General features: G+C 36.1%; 1 protein-coding gene across 1 annotated transcript in view; it reads right to left on the bottom strand.

Moving 5' to 3' along the window:
* TMPRSS15 (transmembrane serine protease 15) overlaps positions 1-18435 on the bottom strand; it is a 134632-nt gene that overhangs the window by 65754 nt on the left and 50443 nt on the right. The window contains exons 9-13 of the mRNA XM_062180224.1: positions 11828-11968; positions 11015-11164; positions 2884-2989; positions 2442-2592; positions 953-1088 (exon numbers count right to left, since the gene is read on the bottom strand). Coding sequence (XP_062036208.1) covers positions 953-1088; positions 2442-2592; positions 2884-2989; positions 11015-11164; positions 11828-11968 — 684 coding nt within the window. The remainder of the gene's footprint in view (positions 1-952; positions 1089-2441; positions 2593-2883; positions 2990-11014; positions 11165-11827; positions 11969-18435) is intronic.

Genomic DNA, 18435 nt, shown 5'->3' with positions numbered 1-18435 from the left:
TTTCTTGACATGAATTTGGTAGTTTCAAGTGCAGTTAAAGGAAATGGCAAATAGAGTTAAGTACTGTGTTTGTGGGCTTAGATTCATGACAGGATAAAACATCCATGAAGTTTAACCCAAGCAAGGGTGTGGAGCTAGATCAGCTTCCAATCTCAACAATCCAAAGACAGAGAGATGTTTTGCATAACACACAAATGTAGTGAGAACATTCCAATGGGGGGATGATGGATGCTTGAATGCATTTATCATTATTTAGGTTTTTCCTTTTTTTTTTTTCTGTAAAATTTTCTAGTCTAAAAGTAGTTTGGTGTCCTGTTTCCAAATTTGATTGAAGAACACAGATAGACATTGGCTCCATTTGTTCTTTAGATTCTAAAGATCCCATAGTACACTAAGGATTCTTGTCACTATTCAACTGCAGAAACTTAATGGCTCCAGGAGTGAGAATATTGCAAAATCTTGCAAAAATATCATTTTAGGACAAAAATCTTTCATATGATTCTGGTCAGTAAATTCGGAGTTCATTATCAATCATTGTTATTGAAATATTCTAAAAACAATATTTGTGATTTCACACTTATCTAAACTCTTGTGGAAATTTTAAGGTCATGCCTCAGGAAGCTCAAGAGAATCTCAATACTTCTTCCCCCCAAATTATATATGCCACATTATAAGTATGGGGTTAGTTTATAATGAAAAAAATGGAAATCAGAAACTTCATCACTTTCAAAAATGAAAAGATACTAACTAAATATGATCTATACAAAGTATTGAGTTTCATTGTGGGTTTTTGTGTAACAGGTAATATTTAGCTAGATTCTGTTTTACTCATACGTCAAAATCTTTTACTTTCGATGAAAAATCAATATTTGACTAAAATAACAAATACAATTCAGAATAACAGCCATCTTGTAATATTAATGACTTCATAAGGAAAAATAAAATTACTTACTAGGAAGTTCTGGTGGTGGAGTTGGGACCAAAGTTGGTTCTGGATAAAGACTTTCATTGCAAACCCCTTGTGTTAGACTAATGTCATCCAGTGCTATATCACTTAGTAACTGTCTTTTAAAAGCATTAAAGGCAACCTGTGGTTCAGAGAGGTAAATGAAATTATTATACATTAATCTTCACTGTTTTGACTCTTCTTGTGGCAGAATATTCCTGGAGAATCAATACTTTAATTTCTAGCTATGCAATGAGCAGATTACTCTTTGATGAAGTATTTGTATATCATGTTTTTTAAAGTCCTTTGCTAAAACCAACTGTCTTATTTTATGTTCACATGTGCTAAGAATTTACTCATGTTCTCCTTCTGAATTAGTCCCAGAGACAACATTGACTCTCAACAAAGCGGCAAAGCCAAAGAGCAAATATTGGCAGGGCTAGACACGCTCACTCTGCCAGATGAGGTAAGTCTGAAAAAAATGGACTCAAGATGTGTTAATTTAGAAAGTGTACTCAGTGAGTTGAGCTAGCTTTTTTTTGGATACTACTGTACTGAGTGCCCCATCTCTACCTTCTCTTGTTCCCTTGATATTCCATTTTCATTTACCCTTCCTTGAATTATCAGACAAAAGTGTTGGAAAAGAAAACTTCAAAGAAAAGGATAGAATCAGAAAAAAGAAGAAAAAAGAAACATGAGTGAAGGAGAGAAAGTCTTAGGAAGAATACTGATTTGCATCATTGATTACTGCCTGCCTTATACCAAGACACAAGGGATATGCAGCCCTCAATGACAGTGTCTCTCCAAATACACGTCTTCTGAAGGAGATGCTATCTTGTTTGAAATTAGCCAATTACAACATTGCTAATTTGGTCAAACTAATAGCCTATATTACCCTATATTTTAATTGAAAGACCCTCTGGAAGAAAACACATTCAACTGTTATCTGCTAAATTAATTTACCTTAATGTGAAATAAATGATCAGAGACTTCCTAATGATACAGCTCATAGAAAGTGCTTCTGAAGGAAATATATGGAGATTAAGTCTGCACGTGGCAGAGTAGGTGAATAACCATGAGTGTCATCACAGGAAAAGATGATTATCCAGAAAGTGCAGGGGTGACCTAGGTGGTGTTTGTGAAAAGGTGAAACAACTAGGCAGGCACGGAAGAGATAAGAAGACACAATGAGCCTGTGCTAGGCAGTTGCTGAAGAAAACTGAAACGGCCTACAAGCTTTCCATGTATTTTATGGACTACTATAAATTGTATTTTAATATAGTTAGTCTTAAGATGTTTTCTCATAAATCAATAAGTAAATAAAAATAAACATAGTCAAAAAATGAGGTAGAACAGGAAGATAGAGAAAGTGATTGGGCTACTTTCAAAAATAAATCTTTGCTGTATTATCCATTAGAAATATCATAATAATAAAGAATACAAATATCATAATAATAAAGAATACAAAAGAATTATCATTAAGCCTTTTGCAAACCTTGAATTCCACTGTTTCATTTAATGTTACTTGTCCATAATTCCAATTTTCTCCATAATTTCCTTCCTTTTGGAAAACTGTCTTCTCTATATTTTGATCATTGCTGATATTAATGCTTAATTTATAAACATTTTCACCATACATATAGTACCTAGTTTGGAAAAAGCAAAAACTATTTGAATTTCTATATTATAATAAATAAATTTAATGGTTCTTCAAGTGAATTCCTTCCCTTGCAATTCTCTGTTTTTTCTTCAGTGTAGGGATTATTCAGGAAGAGAAGGGGAGTCTAAAAGACTTTCGCAACTATCTTAGTTGGAAAAGTAATAGTGCATTCTTTAAAACTGTGGCCTACTCCTTAGTGAAATCTGACCCTGATAACCTAACAAGGGCAATTGCATGCATTTCATGAGCTAGCATTGCATTTGTGTTTACAACATACCAGAAACTAAGGCAGACTGGGTCCAAAGTACGGTCTAAAGGAAGACTTAAAAGTATCACTGTTTCTTGTCTCCCTCCTGGTCCAGTTGGGGTAGAAATGTAAAATCCTGTAAAAAAAATTATTTTGGTTAAATACTAGTATTTTCTAAAAAAATATCTATGTATTGTTTATCTGTATGGTAGAAAGATGAAGGGAGGGGGAGGAGGGGGGAGATAGAGACCAACAGAATGAGCTTGTCTATCTGCTGGTTGACTCCCCAAATGCCTGCAACAGCTGGTGCCAGTTCAGGCCAAAACTAGGGGTTGCTAACTCAATCTAATTCTTCCATATTAGTAGCAGGAATCAAAATACTTGAGCCATTGCATGCCAGCTCCAAGGACAAGCATATGCAGGAAGCTGGGAATGGAAGTGGAGTTGGGATTCAAACCCAGGCACTTTGATATGGAATGTGCACATCCTAACCTGAGTTTTAGCATGCTTTAATATGTGGGGTATATCATTCATGAGCAGAAAAGAAAAAAGAAAACTTTAAATGAAATGTAAAGAAACACTTCAATAGGACACTAGACTCAAACCCAAAAGGCAGCATCTTTTAACCACAATACACTATTATTTAGGAAAACTAATTTCAGAATTATGGATCTCTCACTTTATTAAATGTGAGCCTCAAACTACAACACCATCCAGGATACAGAAACTGACTTGTTATGGGTTATGTTAACATGTCCATGTGCCACTTTAATTTCAAATTACTAGATTCTTTGATTAATTACATATTTAGAGACAGTGCATATATGAGGGTGTTTATATAAGCCTGTGGAATAATTCATCATATATTCAACTATTTAAATACAAATTTGAAGACAGAGTTAAGAGTTTCAAAGAGGCTCTGTTTTATATTCCATTGACTACACTGCGTATCTCTACATAAGCCACTGATTGTATAGTGGTTTCATCTTCCCCTTTCCTTTGAGTGATAACTGATCAGATCACAGCAGAGCAGGAAGCATACTAACCCATATAAAAGCTCTCAAAATAGCACAAACCACTGATTAATTTTTTTGGTGTGGAATTCATTATTCCAACCAATGATTTGAGTCATTTGAAGTGTTCGAATGGTTGTTGGGGTACGAATATCTTGAACATTCTCTTGGGAAAATTTATTTTATTTTTAGTTTGAAACTCATGTATTATGACAAGAAGCAGGAATCAGGTAACAAAATGTGATATGATGCAAATAAAATGAAATATTGAACTAATCTAATATGATTGAAATGCAATTTTTAATGAAATGCTGAAATTTAGTGTTAGCAGGAAATCAAGCATCCTCCCTTTCACGCTTTCCAACAGAAAATAGAGGCAATGTTGCATCTAAAATTCAAATTCAAACTCATTCATTGATAATATGCAGAGTAAAAACAAAATATGAAGAAATGACGCCCATAGAAATATTTATAAATATATCAATGCAAATTTAGACCAGTGAAGTAAAATTTATTCAGATTAAATGTGTATTTTATCAAGTTGAAAACATGGTCAAATGTTTCAATTAATATCATACATATACACTAATTGAATCTGGACTCCAAAATCTAAAGTAAAAATGAATATGTAATTTTTATTTTATATTATTAAAACATTACTTATATTTTATTTAATGCTGTGATATTTTTGACCACTTATTTTGGTCCAAATATTCAATTTCCTAACAGAAACAACTAGCATAAATACAGAAATGAGGAACAAGAATCCACTTTCTAAATGCCCAATTCCAAATCCCGTTTGAGTTGATCTTACTTTGTAGTTTCTTAGAGCATAGATAGGGTGAAAAGACTTAAAATATCAGTGAAAGACATGGACAAGCACTGAAATAGTTTATTCAGAAATGTTTCTATTTCACTGAAATTATATAAACATATCATGCTCTGATTTATGCTTTAGCATGCTTATAGTCACTTACAATCAGAAATATTTTGAATCTATTGTTTACTTATTAAGTAGTAATGTATTTGAAATTTTCAGTGTAAGAAGTACTTGATGCTATGAGTTTTGTGTTAGTATCTTCATAAAACATAATTAATTATGTAGACTATATGCCCTATAATGTTGCATAAATGAATAGGCATTATATAATAGAAATCATATAATTGTACAATGTGGGATCTAATAAAATATAATATTAAAGTATTACTTTGATGATATGGCTGTAATATATAATCGAAAATTAGAAGATGAAAGAAAACTTTCATTAAATTATGAGTTTTTAAAGTACAAAATCAAATTTTACATAAAAATTTTATTAGTCTAACCACAAAGTTGTCCTTAAATTTCATCTAAGAGGTTTTGCTTATAAAAGTCATTTGGCCTTTGTTTAGTACATGTCAGACATGCAAGAAACTCTGTATGCTGTAATAGTCCATTCCATTTTAACATGATTTGAACATTATTTTTAAGGTTAAGCTTTTATGCATACATAGTTTTTAATTTTTACATTAATGATAAGATATATACATTAGCCCTCATTAGCCCTACGAATGTTTAGAAGCCTCTATTATGTTTTTCTCAAGTCCCTCCATACCTATCCTACTTGCCTTCAATAATTTTAATATGGCACAATTTCAGTTTGCTTCTTAGTTTGATAAGCTCTTATTTGATCATATCTTAGTTGGTTCTACTCAGCATATGGAAAGCAGACATTCGTATACCTTTAGAGAGCTGAGATTTGTTTGATTTTTTTATTAATATAAAGAAAACAGATTTTATGTGTTTCATAGCTACAATTCTAAGAACATAACCATACTTTCCTCTCTAACTCCCTCCGTCAATCTCCAAACCTTAATTCCTTTCTTTTTCTCTTTTCTCTTTAATTTTCATAGTAATAAACTTTATCTAAGACTTTCGGATCTTTATTTCTTTTTTTAAAACTGTTATTTAGTAGATATAAATTTCCAAAGTACAGCTTATGGATTACAATGGCTTTTTCCCTCCTATAACTTCCCTTCCACCCGCAACCCTCCCATCTCCCACTCCCTCTCCCATTCCATTCACATCAAGATTCATTTTCAATTATCTTTATATACAGAAGATTGATTTAGTATATATTAAGTAAAGATCTCATGAGTTTGCACCCACACACAACATAAAGTGTAAAATACTGTTTCAGTACTAGTTATAGCATTAATTCACATTGAACAACACATTAAGGACAGAGATCCTACATGAGGAGTAAGTGCACAGTGACTCCTGTTGCTGACTTAACAATTTCACACTCTTGTTTATGGCATCAGTAATCTCCCTAGGCTCTAGTCATGAGTTGCCAAGGCTATGGAAGCCTTTTGAGTTCACCGACTTCGATCTTATTTAGACAAGGTCATAGTCAAAGTGGAAGTTCTCTCCTCCCTTCAGAGCAAGGTACCTCCTTCTTTGATGGCCTGTTCTTTCTACTGGAATCTCACCCACAGAGCGGATCCTTATTTCAATCATCTTTACTCCTAACTATACTGCCTCCATCATCTTTAAAAACAACTGTAATTTTTTTTTAAGAAAGGCAGGTATAGAAAAGCTCTCTGTGTGCTCTCTTGATCTTTTGTGGCCTCTACATTTCTGTAGCTTTCATGTGTTATTAAACTCATTTTCCCTAAGCATCTGAATAAATGGGTCACGTCTGTGCAACTCAAGATGCTCCCTGCATCAGCACCATCGTGTTTATCAATCCCCATTGCTTTCAAGAGATACAGCCATACCTTGGTTATTGACAGAGTCAGGATTAGGAGCTGTTACTCCATCGAGAGAGTTAGTTCTTCAGGAGGAGTAGAAGAGAGAATGTGGCTTAGATGTTCTTGAAAATGATGTTAATTCAGTTTCTCTGTTTCATTTATGTTTTCCCGACATTTAAAGGGAAGGCAAAGTACAGCAACAGAAAATCCCTGCATAGGTAAGTGCGACAGCAGGAGGGGTTTAATTCTCCTCTATTGCAGTGGTAGGATGTTCTAACACAAAAAAGTAAGTTGAAACAAAAATGCCCCTTGTGGCAGAATGACAAGTAGGTTATGAAATCACAGGACGAGAATTGGAGAGACCCTATGAAGCCCTACCATCCATTCTCATTACTTTGCTGCCTCTGGTGGGATCTGACCTGCTCTAACCTGTCTAATTTTCAATAACTCCTGTTAAAGGACTTTCTTCTGAGACTCCATTTCCTGCTCAACTACTTAAAACCAACACGTGACACTCAACTTGTTTTACTTCGGTCAGTTTCAACTTATTTCTTTAGTTATTTAATCCGTAGGCAGGCTGAAACCATTTTTATCTTGTCATGTCCTTATATTCTTCACGTATCAGTGGAATTATTTTATCTCTTATTATGATGACATAAAAGTAGAAAGAAGATAATTTGAACATCAAAGATTTCAACTGTATAAAAAGGTACCTGTCAGAGTCAATAGATATAAATGCTTTCTCTACTTTCCTCTAACTACTCTTCCAAGTGTGAGAGACTTATTACTCTAAAGGCGGCATGAATTCTGATTATTTGATTGTTGTAGGCCAGTCCTTTTTAGAGAGCTGGGGCGATTTTCACATAGGAATTAGTCTTCAGCTCTGCAAGGCTGATTTACCAATAAAGAATCAGGCTCTGTGAAATACCTTACTCCAAGAAGATTAATTATGTAGGAGAATATTCACATTATTATTTTTGATGCTAGAAATAATTGGTCTTATAGAGTTTGCCATCTACATTGAGCTCACATTGTATGTGTAGGTACGCACTGGTAATTAATTTAGCCCAGGGTTTACTTTCAGAATACTTTCAGAATAAGGCTTTGCAAATTGCTTCCACTGAACTGGGTCCCACAACCTTAACTCTGGGCTACGTGATGGATTTCCAGTGTTCTTTCTTTAACACTCTTGCCCATCCACAAAATATTCTCTGTCTACCAATCAGAAGGAATCTTACTACTCCCATGCTCAAAAACCTCAACTAGCTAATTGTTTCTCTTTGTAAACCACCAAAACTCTAGAAGATCCATCATTGTCTGGACCCTATGGTCCCACTCAGTCCCTTTCAGCCCCAGCTGTCCACTGACTTCTCTTCACACAAGTCAGTCTCACTCCCATTTGAGGTCTTAGAACTGTTTGTTTCCCCCATCTGGATTAAGAAATAGAGCTAATTCTTTCAATTATGATTCATATGCCCCTTTTCAGTAAGACCTAAATTGATCATCCTATTTTAATGTTCCATAGCATTTCCATGTCTGCCCTGCTTTTCCCCCTTACCAAACTTTGCTTCTCCAGATTATGCATCCAAATGTAATATATCATAATAAATTAATTAGTTTTCATGTGTATTGCTATTTTTGAGGTCTATGAGAGCAGATTATTTGGCTTATTGTGTGTGCAGTTATAGTCTGAATGCCTCGGATAACACCTGGGTATAAAAAATGTTTCCTATTTATTTGTTTTTTCAAGATTTATTTATTATTTGAAAGGTTGATTGATAGAGCGAGAGAGAGTGAGAGAGAGAGAGAGAGAGAGAGCGAGCTTCTGTTTACAGGTTCACTCTCCAAATGGTTACAAAGGTTAGGAGCCAGGCTAAAGCCAGAAGCCAGGAACCCCAACCAGTTCTCCCATGTGGGTGGCAAGGGCCTAGGCAATTGGACCATCTTCTGATGTTTTTTCCCAAGAGCATCAAAAGAGAGGTGGAACAGAAGTGAGCAGCTGGGACAACAATTGGTGTTCATATGGAAAGCAGGTATCACAGGCAGTGGCTTAACCAACAATTTTGGCCCCCACATATGTTTCTTGAATGAAGGAGTAAAAGAACAAATTAAAAAGGGATTTTAGTTTTGATTGTAAATAGGCTAAAAGGAGTCACTTGTCACTAAAATTTATTTTGATCAAGTTGTTGTGTGATGAACCATTTGTTGGTATTCTAAGGATGTTACTGTCTAAAGAACCAGAATTAGTCAGATACATTTATAGCCTTAAAAATTTAACTCTTTACTGTCTTGTAACTGGATATAAAAATTGACATTAATTAGCCATTTACTTTTAAGTTCATAAAAATGAGGATATTTGGGCCAATTGTGGAATAGTGGGTACAGCCATTGCCTGTGATGCTGGGAACCCAGTGGGGCACTGGTTTAGTCCTGGATGTTCTACTTCCCATCTAGCCCTCTGCTAATGTGCATAGGAAAGCAATGGAAGGTGGCCCAAGTTCCTGAGTTCTTGCACCCATGTGGGAGACCAGGATGAAGCTCCTGGCTTCGGCCTGGCTCAGTCCTGGCTATTGTGGCCATTTGGAGAGTGAACCAATGGATAGAACATATCTCTCTCTTTCTCTCTGTCTCTGCCTCATCTCTCTGCCTTTCTCTCTGCAACAATGCCTTTTAAATAAATAAATAAATACTTTAAAATGAGAATATTGATCTTTTTAATAGAAGTGCCCACTGATCATGAATTATAACACACATATGCTTGTATTTCTTATGTTGCTTCACTCAGTTAATGATTCAGAAATTACTTATTGAGTCAATGTGGTAGACATTCATTCATATGTCCAAAAATAATTTTACATGTTAATTAGCTTCAGGTACTGAGAATGTTCTAGAAATTCAAAGATGAAAAAGATCAGATTTTGTTATGAGGAAGTACAACTGTGATGAAAAGAAGCAAGCAAATATACAAAAATAATGCTATGTGATAAGAAAACCAATAAAAGTGCTTAGACGTTTTAGTGAAAAGGAAAATTTTAATGTGGAAGTTCAGATGGGTTTTGTAGAAGTGGTGATAAGTGATACACGTCCTCAAAGCCTACAGCCACACCTGATTAGAGGAAACTTTTACGTAGTTTAAAACTGAATTACACTCTCATATAATCTATCAACAAGCCATACTATAGGAGAGATTTTGCTTAGGAAAATTATACAAATGCACAAATTTTCACTCTGCTCTTTTTTCAATTTTCCTTACTTTTTTTCTTTTCTCTTTTTTCTTTTTTCTTTTTTGACAAGCAGAATGGACAGTGAGAGAGAGAGACACAGAGAGAAAGGTCTTCTTTAACCGTTGGTTCACCCTCCAATGGCCGCTGCTGTGCTGTCAGCATGCTGCAGCCGGCGCACCGCGCTGATCTGAAGCCAGGAGCCAGGTGCTTCTCCTGGTCTCCCTGTGGGTGCAGGGCCCAAGGACCTGGGCCATCCTCCACTGTACTCCTGGGCCACAGCAGAGAGCTAGACTGAAACAGGGGCAACTGGGACAGAACCGGCGCCCTGACCGGGACTAGAACTTGGTGTGCTGGCACCACAGGCAGAGGATTAGCCTATTGAGCCATGGTGCCGGCCTCAATTTTTCTTACTTTTTAAGACCCACATCTAGATTTGAAATTCTATGGTGAAGAGTATTTTTGGGATGATGAATACATGCTTCCAAGATTTTCATGGGTGATCAGCCCCATATGATTTCCTTATCTCCTCATATTTATCCATGACTTCTGGGTTTCTTGATCAAATATTAATATTTCCTCTTGGTGTCAAATTCTAATATCCTATTTGCATTAAAAATGTACCTACAATCACAGTTCTCCCCTGGGAACCCTATCTAGAACCAATGTTCCACAGAATTCCCAGAAGAAGTAAATATATCTTCATTTCAAGTTGATATGATCTTGAATATTGAAAATGCTAATTAATTCTGTAAGAAAATATCAGAGTTAACAAACTATTCAGCAAGGCTGTACGGTAAAAGATCAATATAGAAAAATCCATTTTATTTATGTGCATTAACAATAAGCAATCAGAAAATGAGATTAAGGTAAAAAAAAAGCAAAGTTCAGAAAAGTTAATTACCTTACACAAGTCTACTTAGTTAATAATAAGTGGCAAATACAAAGTGACAGTCTTATCTGCCTATTTCTAATGGCCCTTGATTCAACTGCTCATGAATATATAAACAAAAGAATATCATTCTTGGAATACATTTGCTTTACATGCTAATTTGATTATCACTTTTCATTTAAGAACATTTATTAGACTATCATTTTGAAAAACAATAATGTGAAAAGACTGTTTAGCTCTCTCTTTAAACTGCAAACACAAAACCCTCTTCTTTTTATTTGTTAATTAAAAATGATTCTTACCTGAAGCATTGCCAAAAGTATGGTCAAAATTTGGTCCAGTAAAGGGAGGAAAAGTGCTCCCCTGAATTCTTTCCCATTCGTTATCATCATTTAAATCCTGGACCCAGAAACAAAAGCCATCCTCAAAATTACAGTTAATTTTTTCATAATCTGTGAATTAAAAAAATCAAAACTCGAATCAACTACACAATATGAGAAACATAATTAGACTGCTTAGAAAATGGTCTAACATTTTAAACTTATGATTGAGTGGGATGCACAAAATCAATTCTTAAATTAATCTCTGTTTCATTCATTTAGGTTAAAATACAGCTTTTGATTGTGAACTGTGTTAAATGTGTATTGTGTATCTCATCAGAACTTTCACAAATATGTACACAAGCTTCTTGTGTTTTATTACATAATACCTCTATTGGTTTATCAACACTAACTTTGTCCAGTGTTTTTTAGTCTCCCTTTTGTCTCCCTTTTATTACCAAATTTAATACTTTAATCATAGTTAAATTTATGGAAGCATCTCTGAATTTGTTATGTGCTAATTATTACATTTATACTTGGAACACTTGTAATCTACAAACTTTTAATTTAATTTTATATTTATTTTTTCTCAAATTGATTATTTCATCTTTTTGAAGAAAATGAACTATTTTCCAATTCCTTATTTTTTCTTTAGTATCAAATAAAAAGAGATGAGCACAAAAGATATTCATTAAAAATTTATGTAATAAAATTTTAAGTTCTCTTACTTTTAAAATTCCATTAAAATATTAAAGCATCTAAAAATTCAAAACCTGGAGAGTAAATGATACTCACTGTTAAGCTCACTGGTGTTAAATGCACTGTATGTTGCATGAAAACCAATATAATCATTTTCATCAGATTCTATAGTAAATGTGACAGTAACTTGGTTGGAAAAAATCCTAATTGTGCCAGGATTAGTTTCTGAAAAGGAAGCTGCAAAAGAAAAAAATGAATGACTGTTATTTGTACATGTCTACCTATTTGTTTATCCATCCGTCAGTTTATTGACTGATCTCCCAATGATATATTAATGATATATCATTAATCAGTAACAGCATTTATCCTATTATTAATTTATTTTAAATAAAATATGTCCTTTTAAGTATTAGAAATCCTCAAATTATTGCATTTTCATGATTTGAAAAAACTTTCATTTATAATCATTAGCTTCACACACAATATACACATAAACAAAGAAATTGCATTCTTGAAAAAGATTCCCTAACAAATAGACAACTTAAGCACTAACAAACCCAAAACTTAGTTTGATTCGATGAGATATGACCAGTGCCACACTCATAGAGGTGAAACCTAGGTCAAAATATTATAAATATAAGAATATTTTTTGGTTCTCTACCCATATAACTCTAAGACCCCTAAAAAGTACTTGATGACTTAAGGATTGTTTCCACAACATTTTATATTGCTTTTTTTTTTATCGTTTTATGCCTTGAATCTAAGTTGCTTAAATATCTATTCCTAATCCTGACTCTCAGTGTGACTGGAGTATATGGATATAAAGTGTTCTCATGTTGATTTATAAAAATCATTACTCACAAGCAATCTAGGACTTGCTCCCTCATTTCTCTATTCTAAGCCCAACTTGTTCTTTCATTTCTCTATTCTCTTCAAGGTAGGAAACTAATTCTATTATGAATGAATCTGTAAGACGCACAATTTAATCTTTAGACCTTATAAAAGAGATGACTAACATTTTTCTGTAATAGCATAGCCAAAATAAGAGCTTAAATTATAATCTCATAGCTAGATTTACTTCGCCATCAGCGAAGTATACAGTAAGTAGAAAAAACCTCCCTTTCAGACCAAAGGGAAAGAAAGTTTTTAAGTGAGGATATAATTTTCCTCATGGGCATTGTCTACCTTAGAAAAACTACTACAGAACATGCCTGTGACTATAGACTTGTAGTTCAGGCCACTGAAGATTCGAGATGGGACTTGGGCACTCCCTTGACTTGCATCCTCTGGTCTGCTTTAACACAAACCAGGAGGAAAAGAAAGCTAGGCACCAGAAGCAATGGGTGGCAGGCCTATTAATGGCTGATCTGTACAGTGATCTGCCCTCAAGGAGACCCAACAGGCCAGTCCACTGCAGTGGCTTTCAATGTGGTAAGCCTGGGCTTCAGCAGAAGTCAGCTTGTGAAGAGCCCTGGCAGCTCTGCCAAGAGTTGGATCACTGGAAATGGACCTGCCCTGGAGTCGAAGGATGCCCAGGTCAGAGCCACAGATCTTATTGGCTCTAAGCTGAAAAGCCCTTCACTCAACCCAGCTTCCAAAGTGACCACTGCAGCTGAGGGGACGGCCACGTAGGGTCAGCAACATTTCAGGCAGAACTGTAAATTTCTTGTTAGAGATGCCACCTGCCTTTACCTAGCCAGCTCTCCTCCCAGGCCAGCTAAGTAATGAAAGTCAACTGAGTGCCTTCCCCTAGGAGGTTCACACCTCCCTTAGGATATACCCCATGTGAAGAGATAGATAGGTCTGGGCCTCTTAACTTACAAGGCCTAAAGCCCAACAGATTATTATCAAACCCCTTCTTTCAGGTTCTATTTGCCTCTCAATCAGAAAACTTACTTGTAGCTTAGACAGCACCTTTCTTAGCTCCTCTAATAATGACTCTGTCCTTTGTTCTAGACCCTGTCTAGCGCACTTGGGCCTCATTCCTTTGTAATCATAACCTCTATTCTACCACCAATGGCTCTACTCCCAACCTGTGTGTACTGATGGTCCTCTTCCCCACTTAATGCTGTATAATTGTTCAAACCTGGTAAATGCCACTCTTAGGATCATTGGTTACTATCCTCACTCTGTCTTTTATGACCTTGTCTAAATATGAGCAGAGTCGGCAAACTTGGAAGGCTTCCATAGCCTTGGCAACTCTTGACGAGAGCCTAGGGTGGTTACTGGCACCATAAACTAGAGTGTCAATTTGTTGGGTCAACAACAGGAGCCACTGTGCACTTGTTCCTCATGTGGGATCTCTGTCCTTAATGTGCTGTACATTTTGATGTAATGCTATAACTAGTACTCAAATAGTATGTTTCACTTTGTGTTTCTATGTGGGTGCAAAGTGTTGAAATCTTTACTAAATATATAATAAATTGATCTTCTGTATATAAAGAGAATTGAAAATGAATCCTGATGTGAATAGAAAGGGAGAGGGAGCGGGAGAGGGGAGGGTTGCGGGTGGGAGGGAAGTTATCGGAGGGGGAAGCCATTGCAATCCATAAGCTGTACATTGGAAATTTATATTCATTAAATAAAATTAAAAAAATCATTACTCAATGAAATTTGCTTTTATAAAAATTTATAGTTTAGCACATACATTTTTAAAAGCAGATGACATTGCATCCAAGAGTGTGAAAATTGATTCTCAATGGCAAGAGAGTCTTACTTTATGAATGTGTAAAGCCCAGATATACGTTCAGCACATAAATAGATATACACATATATGATATTAAAACTCTATATGGGGGAATTAGAAAAAATGTTCTAAAAAGGCTTCCTTGTCTTGGTATAATAAAAGAGGGGTTAAGAAAGAAAGGTTTATCATTTTAGTTGCACAATTTGAAGTGAGATTCAAGATTCAAGTCTACAAGAAGTACTACATTTGCAGTAGGAGACAGACCCACCAGTTTACTGTGTTCAAAAGAAAGACATTTTACTTCCAAGCTGGTCAAGTATGGTGCAGCCACACTATTCAGCTACTTTGGGATATGAAAAGAACAAAGAAAGGGCTACGTTTCCAGTGGTCTGACTGATGGAAATTGTCAATGAAGAAGTGAAAAAGCAACGAAGGCTCCATGAGACAAGTGGGGAGAAGACAGAGATGGCCGCAGCCAGCCGGTGGTGCAGCCAGCTGCCACATCAGCGCCCTGCAGCTCAGGGCTTTAGCGGAGAGGGAATTCTACAGTGACCCACTGAGTTTACTGCAGCCTGGGGAGCTGACTGGGGTTTGACCAACTTCCAGTCTTGGGGCAGGAAGGCTGCCTTGCTTGCTTCCCCTCCCCCACTACTGCAGAATGCCAGGCGGTCAGGAGGGGGTGCCATTTTCTTAGAAGTAAAAGTACTCTGCAGCAATCCGTATCACTGCTTATATTTCCCTAGGGAGAACTTTGTGCACCATCCTGACTTTGAGTCTAGCATGGAGCACTAGTTGGGGGGCAGGGTGCCTACCTAAGCCCATGATGGGAGAGCATATTGCCTGCTTCCCACCCCAACCCCCGAAAAAGGGCTCTCAGCTACAAGCAGGGAGGAGGTGCCGTCTTGATAAGGTGAGTGCAGGCAATTGCAGCTTGTGCAAGTAGAGGAATTTATTTGAGGGATAAATTAGTGGTCTTTACTGACTTTGAGCCTGGCCTGGAGGATTGGCAGGGGGTGGGGTGCCCACTTATGCCTGTAAGGCATGCCTCCCCGCTTTCAAGGACGGATGTACTCAAACTTCCAGGGTGGAACAGTAACACAGAGCAGGCTCTTGGGATGCCGCGGCTATCTCCATGGATAGAGCAGGATCACAGAGCTGAGAGTGGATTCCCTGCTCCTCTGACTGTGGGAGCCTGTGTGCTGTGACTGTAGGAATTCTGTGACTCTACGACAGGGCATGGGATGAAACTGGATCTCTGAGCAATTACTGTGTCTGGCTTCAGAGGCTTGGGGTGGGTTTATTGCAGAGGGTTCTGTGCACTGAGGACAGCACAGACCCTTTGTGAGATGTATCTGCCTGCATGGATGTGGTGTATAGCCACTGATGGCTTGCCCCAGGCATTGATCACTTTGCCAATGAGGAGGTGAGACAGTGATCACATTAGCTGATGTGATTATATGCTCCCTCCTGCTGACAATAGAGATCTACCACACCCAATGTGGATGTCTCCCTGGACTCTTGCACCACTCCCGAGCACTGACTGCAGGTCCCTGGCCCCATCCAGCACTGGCCTCTGAATATCCACTGAGGGGGCAGAAAGGGCACTAAGCCACAGACCCATATTTCAAAAATAAAACCCATCAGAGGAGAAAAACAGCAAGCAGTTCCACAAGTGCCTAATGGTAGATGCAGACACACAAGAAGCATGAACAAAGAAGACAGTATGACACCCCAAAGGAACACAACACCTCACTATGAGAAAATGAAGATGAAGAGACTGATGAAATGTCTGAAAAGGAATTCAAATGAATGAGGAGGAGATTACTCAAAGACAATGAGAAGCAAATTCATGAGTTAAGGAAATCCATACATGATTGGATAAAAAATGTCGCCAAGAGATGAATATATTGTAGAGAAATCAATCTGAAATATTAGAAATGAAAAATTTAATATGGCAAATAAAAATATAGTAGAAATCCTTAACACCACACTTGGTGAGGCAGAAGAAAGAATATCCAAGCTAGTAGAAAAATCTTTGAATTATCTCAGTCAGACAAAACAAACAAAAATAGAAAATAAAAAAATTAGAAAAACTGAAAACAGTGTTCAAGACTTATGGAATATTATCAAACGACCTAACATAAGGGTCTGAGGAGTTCTTGAAGGTTTGGAAAGAGAGAGTGGATTATAAGCGCTACTCCTTGAAATAATATCAGAAAATTTCCCTATTTTGGAGGAAGAAAGAGACATCCAAGTACAAGAAGCACAGAGAACTCCTAATCTGTATGCATAGAAAAAATCTTTAGCATGACACATATAGTCAAGCTTTGAACAGTAAAACATAAAGACTCTAACATGTGCATAAAAGCAACACCAGGTTATCTTCAAAGGATCTCCAATTATACTGACACCTAATTTCTTACCAGATATCCTATAGGTTAGGAGAGAATGGAAGACATAGTCCAAGTCCAAAACAAACCAAAAAATAGTCAAAGTCACCCCAGAATACTGTACCGTGCAAAGCTCTCATTTATAAATGAAAGTGAAATAAAGACCTTCCAGAATATTTCACCACTTTCCCAGCCTTACAAAAGGTACCTAATAATTTGCTACTCACAGAAACAAAGATAGTCATCAATTATGACAGAATGTGAAGGCAGAAAATCTAATAAAAGTACAAAGAAAACCCAAAGCAAACAATAGGAATATTAATGGAAAAATGGCAGGACCAGTTTACTACTTATCAATAATAACCTTGAAGATAAATGGCTTAAATTCTCCTATTAAAAGATACAGACTGGCTGAACTGATTTAACAATAAGATCCATCTATCTACTGCCTATAAGAAACACATCTCACCAAGAAAGACACATAGACTGAAAGTGATAGGATGGAAAAGTTTACTCTATGACAATGAAAAGCAAAAAGAGCAGGAGTAGCCATCTAATAACAAATAGACTTTAACACAAAAACTGCTAAAAGAGACAAGGGCATTATATAATAATTAAAGAATCAATTCAACAGGAAAATATGACTGTAGTAAATGAACAAGTACCCTATGGCAAGGCACCTGGCTATTTAAAGCAAATGTTAATGAATCTAAAGGGAGACATAGACTCTAAAACAATAATAATGGGGAACTTGAACAGTTCACGTTCATCAGTGGATAGGTCAACTAGACAAAAAAAAAAATCGATAAAGAAACAACAGGGATAATATACACTATGGACCAAATGGACTTAATTAATATCTACAGAACATTTCACCTCACAGCTGCAAATGCAGAATGCATAAAACACACTCTTTTCATCAGTGCATGGAACTTTATCTAGGATAAACAATATTCCAGGCCAAAAATCAAGTTTCAACAAATTAAGACAGTATGGAGATTCCTCAGAGATTTGCAAGTGGATCTAATATATGATACAGCCATCCAATTACTGGGAATTTACCAAAAAAGAAATGAAAGCAGCATATAAAACAGCTATTTGTAATTGCAGCTCAATTCCCAATATCTAAGTTAGGGACATTTAATCAAGATGCCCATCAATTGATGACTGATAAAAAAAAATAAAGTGGTATATGTGCATTATGGAATACTATTCAGTTATAAAAAGAAGAAATTCTGTCCTTTGCTACTAAATGGGTACCACTGGAGACCATTATGCTTAGTGAAATAAGCCAGTCCCAAAAAGACAAATATCATATATTTTCCCTTATTTGTGCTAATTAATATACACAACACCAAAAAAATCTAGTTTATATAAGCAAAATTGACATTTTGAGATTTAAGATTTGATTATTGATACAGCCCTAGTCTGTACTCTTTAGAAACAGTGGTTTTTCTACTACTTGCTGAATTCTTTATTCAGTGGAGGATTAAGCTTGTGATTATAAAATAAACTGAAAAGGATTTCATTTAAAAATCAAAAGAATAAAAGAAAAGGAGGACTGATGGTAGGACTGTGGGTGGAGGGAAGATGGGGAAGGAAGTTTCATTATGTTCTTAAATCTGTGT

Source organism: Lepus europaeus, chromosome 2 (genome assembly GCF_033115175.1).
Source record: "Lepus europaeus isolate LE1 chromosome 2, mLepTim1.pri, whole genome shotgun sequence".
Classification (NCBI taxonomy): Eukaryota; Metazoa; Chordata; class Mammalia; order Lagomorpha; family Leporidae; genus Lepus; species Lepus europaeus.
Note: the sequence above shows the minus strand (reverse complement) of the source record. Positions and strands in the feature narration are given on the sequence as shown.